The sequence below is a fragment of the Camelus ferus genome, chromosome 24, assembly GCF_009834535.1.
Source record: "Camelus ferus isolate YT-003-E chromosome 24, BCGSAC_Cfer_1.0, whole genome shotgun sequence".
NCBI lineage: Eukaryota > Metazoa > Chordata > Mammalia > Artiodactyla > Camelidae > Camelus > Camelus ferus.
Window position 1 is genome coordinate 16,877,023 of NC_045719.1, and position 13,792 is coordinate 16,890,814.

Genomic DNA, 13,792 nt, shown 5'->3' on the forward strand with positions numbered 1-13,792 from the left:
AAGGTTTTTCAGAGGAAAACTCACACATTCTAGTGAATGTCTGCTGTGGGACCGAATCTCTTCATTCCCCGCTCAGGTTGATGGACAATTTTTGGAGTTTCTTCCTTTGTCTTGGTAGTTAATCGGTGGATATAAATCTATACTTCTTTTCTTCAGAATATTTACAGGTTATTTTTAGAAAGATGCCACTTGTAAAAGAAGGAAATACTCATTTTTATATCAGTAATTGCCTCAAACTCTTTTAAACTCTTACAATACTTGTGGATATAGAGAAGTGTTTGCAAAATGGCTATCTGTCAGGATGATCACCCCCAAAAAAATTCTGAGTAAAAAGCCATGTTTATGAGTGTGTTTGAAATAATACAATTCCCTTTACCTGGTGTATAGGAACAGGCCAACCTTGACAGTCCTAAAAATGTGAAACAAAGGCCACCCTGTGAGATGAGAATTAAAGGTGAGACCCTGATCCTGGACCAAGCGTAAGTCCAGTGACTGGAAAAGAAAGTGTTCTTAGTCGGGGTGGGTAGAGCTCAGTGGTAGAGCGCATGCTTAGCACGCAACTGGTCCTGGGTTCAATCCCCAGTGCCTCCGTTAAAGAAAAACAAAAAAATAAATGAACTTTAAAAAAAAAAAAACCCAATGGAAAATGTTCTTGTGACTCACAGGTGCTTTTCCCACCTTGGCATATATGGAGACTTCAGAGCCATTTTAAAAGGAACTCTAACACCTGATCAGTGGGAGATGGTTTCCTGTGAAGCACTGATACCATTAGACATCACTTAAGAAACCACTTGGGTTATAGCCTATGATATGGACTTCAGAAATCCTTATGTGCCTAAACTCAAAGAAACCAGTTTCCCAGGTGAAAGAAAAATGCCATTATTCTTCATACCTCCTTTCCAGTCTGTTCTTTTCATTTACGTGAAACTGGGTGAAGGGTGGATTGCACGTGTTGGTCTAAGGCTGGTGGAGATGGATTGCTTCTCCCAGTGATGGAGGGACATATTGAAGATACAGATTATTATGAGAGTGAGAAGAGAGACAGTCACAGACATGAGTCTGGTTGTCAGTTGTCTGCGAAATTGTGTGAACAGAGTGTATTGACTTGGGATGAGTTGAGTTTACAGAACGTTTTATATTGAATGTGAAGTTTCCAGTTGTGTATAGACTCCTTTAGGGAGTGAAGTAAAGAAAGTAACTTAAGTCGGGGTGGTGGGGAGGAGTGGCTTTTAAAGACTCAGCTTCAAAATGCGTTTGGGGTGAATCTAAGCCAAATGAGGCCTCCTTACAGAGCAGCAGACAGTAGTCAACACGTACGGAAGGCTGTTCTTCTGCAGATGGTCACGTCTAAAATTGGGAAGCCTGGCAAACTCAGACGGTAGTTGTGAAAAAAAAAATCAAAATTGAAATAGATTCCACATGCCTCATTCCCAAAATTAATTTCTCAAACCCCTCTCCTTATAGCCACACAGCACCAGAGCCAGGATGCTGGGACACCTGTCCTGTCGTGAGCCCTGCTGAAAAAAAAAAAAACACTGCCTTTTCCTCCAAAGGTCACTTTGCCCCCTACACGGACACAAGTCAGGCTGCGGTCTGTTCGTAAGGATGGCAGTAAAATACATGAGAAATAATTTCAGTTAAAGGCCACACATGATGCAAGTCACTATGACATTTTATATGTTTGTCACATTTTGAAGAGGCACTCCTCTGGAATAGTTCACAAACCTTGCCATATTGGTTCTTGGACGAAATGGTGGAATACTTGTAATTGATCTGGGGGCCCGTGCTGGTAAGGTGGTAGAACCCATGTTTTGGTTTCCAGGGTTCGGGGCTCGCCAAGTCTTTATCCAGGCTTTGATCAGAGGGTGACCTCAAGTCTCACTCAGTCACGTAAAATTCCTTTGGTTTCAGTAAGCAGAAATGCAATTTCTAATTTGTATGACTGAGTAAGTGCTTCAAAGCCTAGACTTGCTGTACCCCACACCCCATCAGCAGATACCTGAATACAGGATGGGACCAGGGCAGCAGTCAGCACCCTGGCCCTGAGCCTGAGGCTGGCCTTTTTCTGAAGTCACGTGCTTCTCTGGTCACTTTTCCACTGACAAGCCAGAAACGTGACTTCGCCTGCCGAAGGTATGAAGGGGTTTTCATTTTTCTGTGCGTTTTTCTTTCTTCCATCTGCAAAAGATACATCAAGTGCCAGCTTCCCAGGACAGGCATTCAGACATTCACAACAACCGCGTATGAAATATCTGGTGATTTTCAGTTTATTTTCAGGAAGGAGCCATGGCTGCAAATCCATTTTAAAATAAAATTTAAATGCTGTATTAAAATATGTGATCCAGAGACTGACATGCTAGGGAAGTGTCCCTTTCTCACCTACTGCTTTTAGCACTATTGGATTTACCAGCTTTTAAACACAGTAATCTGGTTAAAGTTCTGAGTGGAAGCCACACAGTAGAGGACAGTGCTTTGACTTCCTTTTTCGGGGGTGAAGGGGGGGAATTAGGTTTATTTATTTATTTGTTTATTAACGGAGGTACTGGGGATGGAATCCAGGACCTTGTGCATGCTGGGCACATACTCTGACCACTGAGCTATACCCTCCCCCGAGCCCTTTTTAAAAATATATGTAAGAATGGCATAGAGAGAAATGCTTGTCCCAGAGACCAGATGTCAGGTCGTCAAAGAATAAACTGCTATGTCTGTGGAAAAGACATGCCGAAGATCCAAACAGAACAAACCCACTTTATTTTCAATTTAATTGATTTTAAAAACGCATTATGCACAGTGCAGCTGTTTTCTATTCTGCAGCGTTCGGTGGTACTTTACCTTTCTTAGCCCTTTATTTGGCTTGCCTGAGTCTTTGGAAATTACTCAGTAAATTTTAAGAAATTAATATTTTGAATTGGTTTAATTTATACCTTCAAAAGGACTAGGAATCCACGTTTGTGAGGGAAGAATCCAATTCCTGCCCTGCTTCCCTCGCAGGGTTTTTTTTTTTTTTTTCAAGAATCAAGATGGGAGCACGAAATCACTTTAACTCTAAAATGATAGAAAAGTCACTTTTGTTAGCCACACGACGTTTCTGAGGAATAAGCAGGGGCCAGTACTTGCACCTTAACACTGTCCTAAGGGTTGACACCCAAGAAATTGTAATGAAATCTTAGGATTTTAGAGGCTGTCCACAGAAGAGCTAAGACTAGTAAATGAGACACCACCAGCCCCGACTTTAACATTTGGGAAAATAGAAATTTTCTTCTGCGAACTGTTGAGTCACCTGAATAATTTAGGCTTGAATGTATTGAAGTTGCACCTGTAGAGAAGGTGGAAGCTGAAGGAACCGGGGGAGAAAAGAGTGGATGGCAGAGCAGAAATAGAATTCTTTTCCCACCTGGGCTGCCACCAGACTTACTGGAGGTTGGGAAGAGCCCTTCCCTCTCTGCGGAGGGGGAATCTGGACCCAGAGCTCTCCCTCATAAAATCTGAAGGTGTTGCACATCTGGATGGGGAACTGCTAAAGGGAGCGAAAGATCACCACAGTGTGGAATGAATTTAGAAGTTATCGTGGTGAAATTTAGAGGAAGATAAATTAGAAGAATACCCTAATGAGCATGGGTGTTAAATAGAAATTAACTGTGTTGATTCCATTTCTGTTAATCCGAGGTAGGCATGGAAATCTATTTGATGTGTTGCAGGAGTTTTATTTTAGAACGTGTCAGAAAATCTCCCTGACCTTGACTCATTCACCCTCACTCTTGGTCTGTCCTGTCGCCTGGTTTTCCCACAGGTCCCTTAACACATGGTGGTTCCTCCTGTGGGGTTTCTGGGAACGGCAGTTGTGCTGGCTGGAGAAGGGGGTGTGGTAGAGGTTAAGAGTGGTGAGTCTGGTAACTCATTAACTGGAGGTTTTCTAAAGGAAAGAATCAGATGCTGTTCCATTGTTTACCTGGTTATCTTTATGAGCTCCTGGAAGGCAGATAATGCCTTCCTTGCCATTGTGAGCCCAAGGTCTAGGTATGGAAGCTTTGTTGTCCTTTGGGGAACGTTATCAGTAAAGACCCAGAAGAGAGTGTGATTCATTGACAGAACCGGGAACAAATGACTTGCTTCCCTGTTCTTAGGGATTTTTTAAAAGCTACCATAAGTCTCCTACCTGTCCTTCTGTGGTACGTTTCTTTCTATTATGTAACCACAGACCATCTTTACTCGCTTTTATCTGGATTATCTTTCTATAAAACACACATCTGATCGTGTCTCTCTTGACTTGCATTTAGTTTTGTTTTTAAATCGTCTGGAGCAAAAATTTTATCCCAATTTGGCTTGATGCCGTTTGGCAGAATTCTGCGCCTCGGTGCCCCACCCTCCATCCATCCACTGCCTGGGAAAGCAAAAGCTTTTCACTGAAAATACTGTCTGAAGACAAAGCCAGCAGAAAATTATGTGAACTGCCAAAATGTATGCTGCTGTATGAAAATTACATCAGGTGGTCCCAAACGTTGTAAATTTTGAACTGTCTTTACTGACGTTTTATGTAATTTACATAGTTAATTAAAACATTTAACTCATAATTAAAAGCAGATAGTTTTTGTTTGATAAACGATAGACTACAGAAAACAGTGGACATTATTAACCCCAAAATCAAAAGCCTTTTAATAATGTCGTGGAAAAGCAGTAATTTTGGTTACATTATCTGGGATGCCAATTCCGTGAGTTTTTTCAGATCTTCAGGGGAAGAGAATTTAGAGATGAGAGTGCGACTGGGGATGGGTAGGTATTTATTTTCATACTTATTTATAAATAAACACAGTCTTCATTTATGTAGTTGTGCTTAAAAATATTATTTTATCTCTAAATACCATTTGTTTCTAAAGGAGTAAGGAACCGTTGGAGAAATGACTGGTTTTAGGTCTAAGTAGCAAGTGTACAAGTTAAGCCTGACGCATTTTGTCATACCAGGAAGCAAGGAAGTTGTCCTGGACCACCAGGATCTTGTCAAAATAACTCAAAGCCAAAACCAAAAACAAAAACAAACAAACAAAAAAACTCAAAGCCAGCTTGAATAAAGATATAAACTGCACTGGATTGAAACATGTCAAGTATATTTGAATCCATGAGTTCGTAATTATACTTTAAAAATAAAAACCTCATTGGTCATGTTTGGAGACTGTTCGAGAGCTTACCTCATTTTGAAAACTGGTAAATTAAGGGAAAGAATCGGGCAGCGATCCTGCTTTTCTTATATGATCAGTATCTCAGAGGGGAAATATCTCCTTGTGGAATTATTCTAGCTAATAAATCAAGAATGAATATCACTTTGAAGTCTCTAAAGGATTGTTGGGTCTAGGCAAATACCGTCAGTGGCTAGTACTATCACAGAAGGAGTCAGTCAGATAGTACGTGTCTCCTGATGGAAGTTCAGACACTGCACAAAGTAGTCTTGTCCCCTCTCCCCTATTAGAACTTGAATCAGATCAAGCTTCCAGGTCCTGTTACCAGTTTATAGGAATAGAGGGGACAGAAGAGTATGTTGAAACATGCCAGTGGGATGCAGTGAGCAAATTCCAGATTGTGGAAATTCTACAAGACAAGCAACCCATTCCTTCAACAAATTTTTTAAAATGCAAGGGACCTATTAGAAATGGAGACGAAACCTATAGATAAAAGAAAGTACACATTGAAGAATCACAGTGTATGAACCTTATTTCAATCCAGATTCAAACTGAAACAAAATTACAGTGCATGTTCGATATTGAGAAATTTTTACTGTTAGGTGTGATGATGCTATTGCAGTTTTGTTTTCTTGTCTTTTTTAATGTCCTTGTCTTTTAGAGACACACGCTAAAATACTTACAGGTGAGATGATACGATGCTTAGCATTTACATTAAAATAATCTGGCTTGGTGGATGGACAGGAGTGTTGATGGGAGTATAAATGAAACAAGATTGGCCGAGTGTAGATAAATGTTGAGACCAAGAAGTAAACACAATTAGTCTGTTACTCTGTTCTCCTTTTGCATGTATCAAAAAACTTTCAGAATGAAAGTTTTTATGTATATAAAGTTTAGGCACACACATTTTATATAAAATTATGTATGGTACGTTGCAAAAAATTAGTAAAAACACAAAGTTTCAACCAGGTTTAAGTATAAAATATTATTTAATATTAATAATAGTGAAAAATTTTTTATGGAGCAGTAGGAACTTCTATTCATTGCTGTGTATTGGGAATGCAAAATGGTGCAGCCACCTTGGAGGACAGTTTGACAGTTTCTTATAAAATTAAACATACTCTTCCCATACGACCTTGTCAGTTGTGCTCTTTGGTATTTTACCCAAATAAGTGAAAACTTATAAAAACCTGCACCTGGATACTTATAGTGGCTTTCTTTATAATTGCCAAAACTTGGAAGCAACCAAGATATCCTTCAGTAGGTGAGTGGTACATTCAGACAGTGCAATATTATTCAGCGCTGAAAAGAAATGAGTTCTTAAGCCATAAAAAGACACGGAGGTTTCGTTTGTCTTTCTATTTAGACTCCACAAATAAGTGATATCATATGGTATTTTGTAGTAACTTACGGAGAAAAAGAATATGAAAACGAATATATGTATGTTGATGTATGACTGAAGCATTGTGCTGTGCACCAGAAATTGACACAACATTGTAAACTGTATTCAATAAAAAATATATATATACAAAAGCAGAAAGAAAAAAAAAAAAGGAGAGACACAGAGGAACCTTAAATGCGCATTATGAATTGAAAGAAGCCAGTATGAAAGGGCTGTGTACTGTAGGGTTCCAACTATGTGACATTCTGGAAAAGGTAAAACTATGGAGCTGGTAAAAGGGAAAGATAAATCAGGAGAGCACAGAGGATTCTTCGGACAGTGAAACTCTCCTGTATGATACTACAGTGGTGGATACAGGTCATCGGAGGTTGGTCTCAGCCCACGAATGTACAACCCCAAGAGTGAGCCTGATGTAAACTGTGGCATTTGGGTGATGATAATGCCTCAATGCAGGTTCATGGGTTGTAACAAATGTACCAGCTGGTGGGGGATGTGGATGGTGGGGAGGTTGTCTGTTTCCAGGGCGGGGGTAGGAGTGTAAATGAGAAGCCTCTGTAGTTTCCACTCAATTTTGCTGTGAACCTAAAGCTGCCCTAAAAAGGTTTTATTCATTAAAAAAGGAAACCAATTAGCTATCAAAGTGCTTTAAACAAAACAAACCTTATCTGTTACTGGTGGCCGGTGTATGCCCCTCCAGCGAAAAGTTGGGGGAAAACAGTAGGTGTCATGAAATGGGCAGAAGTATCTTAACATTCACAGGTGAAGGGAAGACTCATGCAGTCAGGTGGCACTTCCAAATTATCCAGATACTTTGTTTTTCAAGGCTTTGTCCAAAGCTTTGAGGAATGGAGACTGTTAGGTGAAGGTTTTTTCCTTTTTTCTTTTTTGTTGTTGTTTTAATTTGTATTTATTAGAGAGTAATGCATGTGCATAAATTTATACGAAACTTTTTTTGTTTGTTTTTTGTTTGGTTTATTGAAGTATAGTCAGTTACAGTGTGTCAGTTTCTGGTGTACAGCGTAATGTCCCAGTCACGCATATATATACACACACGTATATCCATTTTCATATTCTTTTTCATTAAAGGTTATTACAAGGTATTGAATATAGTTCCCTGTGCTATACAGAAGAACTTTGTCTTTAATCTATTTTTATATATAGTGGTTAGCATTTGCGAGGATTGTTCTTCTAATGAAATGTGTATGTAACCTGTCTCTAGAGTGAATTTCCGTTTCTCTAAAGCTGGTAAACAATGTTCCTAACTCACCTCCTGCCATGCTTCCCTTCTGTGGGGAAAAAAGCACAGTCCTGCAGTCAACATTTTATATTTTTGTTATTTTATGTCTGGAACTGGACTGGGCACCAGGAATATACAGAGACTAAAACGAACGAAATCCCTGTCCCCATGGAGCGTGTGTCCTGTCTGTGGAGAGAAAAGGATTAAGGAGATAATGAGGAGGAGGCCTCCTTGGTGAGGTGGTCTTGGCTGAAGTCACAGCAGTGGCGAGAGTGGGCTTGAAGATTCCAAGAGAGGCAGGAGGCTGGTGGTGATGGAGTGCAGTGACGGGGAGGGCGGTGGGAGAAGGTCTGGAAGGATAGGATACATAAGGCCTTGTGAAGCGCGGTGAGAACTCTGGCTTGCACTCAGATGAGCTGCCATTGGAGGGTTTTGAACCAAGAAGTAGAGGAGCTGATTTCTGCCAATAGGATCATTGTGGCTGCTGTGCTGAGAGTAGGTGGTGGGGGCCAGGGGGCCAAGCAGGAGACCCACAGACAGACTGTTGCAAAATGCCCAGGGGTGCTGACACAGGTTTGGATCAGGCTAGCGGTCTCTGAAAATACTTTGACGGTCAAGCCAGTAGGATTAGCTGGTGGAATGGATGCGGCAAGAAAAAGAGAGGAGGCAAGAACGGTGATGGTGTCTTTAAGCTGAGCCACTGGAGTCAGTGGAGCTGCCGTTTACAGGTCCAGAGATGAGCAGACTAGGGGAGGTGCCGTCTGCAAGGACTTGTGGTAAAAAGTATTAAGAAATCGTGTGTAAAACGAAGAGTCTTCTCCAGTGTGTACTGTTTAGAGACCTGATCACTTTTTCATACCACACGTAGATTTAAGGACAAAAGTGAGACACTAAGTTACAGGAGAGGTGAGATCTCAGGACCTGAAAAATATTTGAGTCAAGTTGAGGGAGAGAGAAAATGATACAATGTGAACAGTATATGAGATTTAACCATATTACAGCAAATATGTAGAGGAAAAGGGAAGGGAAAGGGCTTAGCCAGAGCAGGACTTCGACATGCCTTTGAGTTCTTCTGCCAGAAATCCAGACCTGGAAGAGACGTCTTGCAGATTTCTGAGTGCATTTCTTCCTTGTAGTTTCATTAACTTGTTTGTTTGTTTGTTTTTCTAGTTGGGGAATGGCGGTCAACGTGTATTCTACCTCGATAACCCAAGAGACTATGAGCAGACATGACATCATCGCATGGGTTAATGACATAGTATCTTTAAACTACACAAAAGTGGAGCAGCTCTGTTCAGGTAAGAGATTCTTTTAAGCGTTTACCTACACGTTGACTCTCCAGCATGTGGAATGTGATTTTGTGAACCACAGATGGTGTGTTTTTGGGTAGGAAAAAATAGATATCAGTATTGATATAGAATTAAAAGGGGGAAACTCAGAACTAAAGAACACATGGGAGAAGTGATGGCCATCTAAGAGCATGGAGCCTTTCCGACACGGGTCATGAATGGTCTTGTTTAAGCTCTGAAATGCCTTCTGACTGGTCTTCCAGCCTCTCTGTCGCCCCCTGTCAGCCTCCACACATCTCCCCCTAAAATGTAGTTTGGGTCTGGCAGCACCCTTCCTTAAAAACCCCTCAGGGCTCCACACTGTGCTTCCCACAGGATAAAACTCACGCTTCTGTGTGGCTGATAAAGTCCCTTCTGTTCTAGCTGCAACCCAGCCCCTCAATTTCATCGTCCACATCGCTCTCCCCTGTGCCTCAATCCCACAAAATGCTCTTTGTTCCCTAAAGACTCCCCTTTTGCACCCCATAGCTGTTTTTCATGCTCCCTTTGCTGAGGTCTTTCTCAGTCTTTCCATTTGCAGTAAAATGTCATTCAGACTTAAAAATGTAACTCAGTTGTCACCCCCTCCAAAGGGGTCCCCAGATCTCCCAGGCTCCGCAGTGTTCCTGGAATGCTGTGCCCATCCTTCCAGAAAAATGTTTGCTACGCTGAGTCAGAAGGTCCAGCTCTTACTGCCCTGAAGGTACCCAGAGTCCTTAAGGACAGGACTGTGTTTCATCCTTTGTCGAATGTCTCGGAAGGCCCCCTCCTTGGTATAAAGTAGGTCTGTAGGGAATCCACATTGAACTAAACTGGTTTAAAAATTTGTTTTGACTTCAGTGATAAAGTAGGGGCTTATTGTAAGAACACATCACTAGTAGGGTAGTTTGTTCTTAGGTTGGAGTATTTATCGGGGAACTGGAAGTCCTTTCTTCTTGTGAACTAGGTGGTAAGAGGTTTCCTCTCTGCTTCTGGCTCTGACCTGAAATTAGAATTAGGAACTAGGTATTAGAAACTAGAAAATGTTGCTGAGATGTACTCATGTGAAGTCCCATGAGACATGATAGGCTACAAAGGAGTCATCAGTTGTGGCTGGTGCGGTGGTGTTGGGGCAGCAGCAGGACGTTCTCCTGTCTTTCCCACTGGGTCACGTAGAGAAAGAGTTTATGCCGTGCCGTCAGAATTTGGGAAGCCCCCATGTGTCACTGTCAGATATGCCGGAGTCCAGCGCCCACCAGTTCTGAGTACACCCTCCCTTCTCCACGTGTGGACTGGCATCAGAACAGACTAGTGGACAGACTGCCAGTGGCACCTTTGCCCCCGTGATCATTTTCTCATGAGGAAGATGGTGAGGTTGGCCAGAACCTAGGCACTGCCTCACCCACCCTCTCTGTGCTGGAACATAAGTCCTGTGATCTGTGAGGCCAGCAATGGATGCTAGTGACCAGTTCTTTGCCGTTCAGTACACGCAGAGAACAGCCAGCTTAGACTGCGATTTCTCCACGTCTGTGTTGCTGGCGTGTTGCTCCGACAGTGACTGTCAGGATCAACCCTTGCTGCATCTTTGTCAGCCGCAAATCTCCACTCAGATTTTATGGTGCTGTTCTTGCTATGCGTTCTGGAGCTCCCTAATATTTTATTTTTAGTTTGCTGGAGGAAGACAAAAAAATCAAAGAGTTTTCTGTTGTTAGCAATCCCTTTGCTGCTTGTAGCAGATGCCACCTTATATTGTAATCGTGGGTCCTTTTCTCTGCAGGGCCTGACCCTTACTCTTCCCTCAGAAACGCTCATATTGGGAGGGATGAAAATCAATTTGCAGCTCCTCTGGGGCAAAGACAACAATGTCTATCTTTCCCACAAGGTGGGCGAATGTACGTGTGGATAAGGGTCATGCTGTTGGTTATCAAAAAGAAGAGACAGAGAAAGGAAGGAGGTAAGGAAGAAAGCCATAGAGAAAATAAATGCCCAGTCATGGGTCTTAAGTGTTTAAGGGGCCCATGAAGAGCTTCCTGCGTAATGCACTTGGGGTGTTTTTGCTGACAAATGAAGTGAGAAGCAAATTAGAATTTTTAGATACAGTGGTGATAAGTGCTTGTGTGTTTATATATATATGTATATATGTATAATTTTTTTACAGATCTTTCAGATTTCCCATAAGGAAAATTCAACACAGTTTTAAGCAGCCCTTGTGAAGGGTTCTTGTGCAGGCCCCTTGAAGCATTTTACAGCCATCTGTAGCTACATTGCTGTCCAACGTGGCTTGATGAAACCGTTTTTATCACCACCGAACAGATAATTCCCATTAGAGTTACCCATTGGCTACCACCTAAGATTACAACGTTGATGATTCAGAAGAATAAAGTGTATTTAAAGGTTCCTTTCTGCTCTGAAATATGTTTTTTTGGCTCAAAAACAAAAAATGTTAATCTCCGTAGTAGAGAAACAGGTCTTTTATTTCAGGCAGTCGTTTTCCTTGGAGTGTGAACCACAGACCATATGCATTTATGGTCTTCTGAGGAGCTGCTTAAAAATTCAGAATCTTGGGATCCTTGACCTTCAAAATCAGTATCTCTGGATGTGTGAAGACTAAAATCTGCATTTCTAATAAGCACCCCGAGTGCTTATGTCCTGAAACCAAGAGCTTGCAGTGCATTTTTAGAGAAACCCCAGACCACTGAAAGTGAAGCGAAGATGTCCCAAATGTATCTGGCACAGTTTCCTCATTCATAATTCAGTCTGTGACTTTTGTCTTCAGCAGTGGCATTTAGCAGGAAGTGCTATCTTTTTATTTATTTATGAATTTATTTACTTAAACCCTTCCTTGTGCTTGAAGACATTGAAGGCAGCTAGGACAGTGCTATGAGGGTAAGAGCAAAACCAGATATTGGGGACCCAAGTGGCTTATCCTCATTGTACTTATGGGCAGTCCAGTTTCTTGCCTGGTATCTTTTTCTTCAACTTTCATTTAAAAAAAATTTTTTAGTGTTTTTTTTAATGGGGAGGAGGTAATTAGGTTTATTTATTGATTTATTTAATGGAGCTACTGGGAATTGAACCCAGGACCTCATGCATGCTAGGCAGGTGCTCTACCACTGACCTATATCCTCCCCCTTATTTTAATTCCTTTAGTTTTCTACGTGTGATTTTATTTTAGTAGTATGCCGTGGAAAATACATACACAAAATACCTTCACATAGTCACCTGATTTTTTTTTCCCTCATTGAATAAAATTGTTCCTTACTGTTTTGCCTAAAGGTTTATGTTCCATTCCTGGCAGTGCCCCTGTGGTATTTTTCCCCCATTTGCATTATGTTCTCTTTCTTTCTTGATTTCCAGCCACAAGATCTCCCTCCAGCTGATCATCGAACTCACATCAGCTTTTCTGTAGCTCATTAAGAGCTGACAGACTGCCTCACATTTGTGTTCCTTTTTCTGCAGAATTTTCTGCTTTTATATAACATCTTATGTGTTTCCATCTAAGCATTTTAAAAGCTTTTTAAAGGAGAGATGGAGTGAGAAGGTTTAACACTTGGAAACACATTGCAGTAAGTTGCAAAACTATGAAAATGACTCACTCTTTTCTCCTATTATTTTATCCCAAGGATGTAACCTTATGAAATTTTCTTTGAACATGGAATCTGGGTCATGTAATCATATGCATATTTCGTTTACATTCATTTCTTGTGAACAGCAGCCTGTAAGGTTCAAGTGAAAAACGGGGCTGTGTGAATGAGGAACAGGCTGTCGGTGGACGTGAATACTGCCGGTAGCAGTGTGGTGGTGTACGGCTCCTCGACATTTGATTTGAAAATGAAAAATGTTTGTGGATTTCCCACGTTCGGGTGGGGAATTGAACCACCTGAAATACCAGATTGGTTTGGCTTAAAAATATTTTATGTTTTGGTTCAACTGCTTTATAAAATTTGCAGGGCTTTTTGTGGGGTGACACAGTATGGTTTTACTTTAGTACCAGCTCAAACCAGTTTACTAGACATTTTATAAGGTATTCAAGAGAGAGAGAATGGGCAGCATGATGCTAAGAATCTCTTATAAATCAGCTTTAGCAACTCGAGGTACCATATTGGAGATGATGAAAAGCTAGTGGACGGTCTGGAGAGAGATGAGGAGAAATGAGGCGGGGAGTTTGATGGGAGGGGAAGGGACGCATCTTTCCTTTTCCTCTTCACCACTCACCCCCTCCTCTAATGTACAAATTTCCTTTGAAACTTTCTTCTGACACCTGTTTTTCTGTGTCTCAGGCCTCTCCCCTATTCTGGGATGTAAGCAACAGAGCTGTTGGGGCCACTGCTGGGTCACTGCCAGCACTGGGCCAGCGAGCACCTGGCGAGTGACCCTCCCACGCCTCCAAAGTCTAGTGCAGACCACCCTTTCCTCTCTCCGCCACGTTCCTTTCCTCCTCCTCACTCCCTCCTCGGGACAAGCAAACCCCCGACTCCTTACAGGTGCTGAGATGCCGTCCACGTGTCAGGCCGGCTCTGCCTGTACTGTCACGGCCCTGCTTAACTGCTCAGTCATTTTCCTGAGTGTGTTAGTATTTGAATAAAATCTAGTTTGAATTAAACCATTTTTTAGAGTGGAAAATTTAGGTATCCTCTTGATTAGCATTAAAAACAAAAAGACAAAAATGATCAGG

The 13,792-nt window shown here is 41.6% G+C and overlaps 1 protein-coding gene across 3 annotated transcripts in view; it reads left to right on the plus strand.

Moving 5' to 3' along the window:
* The window catches only part of MAPRE2 (microtubule associated protein RP/EB family member 2), a 138,703-nt gene that overhangs the window by 67,971 nt on the left and 56,940 nt on the right, over nucleotides 1–13,792 (plus strand). For all 3 annotated transcript variants that reach the window (XM_032467245.1, XM_006183395.3, XM_006183394.3), the window contains one exon: nucleotides 8,981–9,108. In XM_032467245.1, coding sequence (XP_032323136.1) covers nucleotides 8,988–9,108 — 121 coding nt within the window. In that variant the 5' untranslated portion in view covers nucleotides 8,981–8,987. The remainder of the gene's footprint in view (nucleotides 1–8,980; nucleotides 9,109–13,792) is intronic.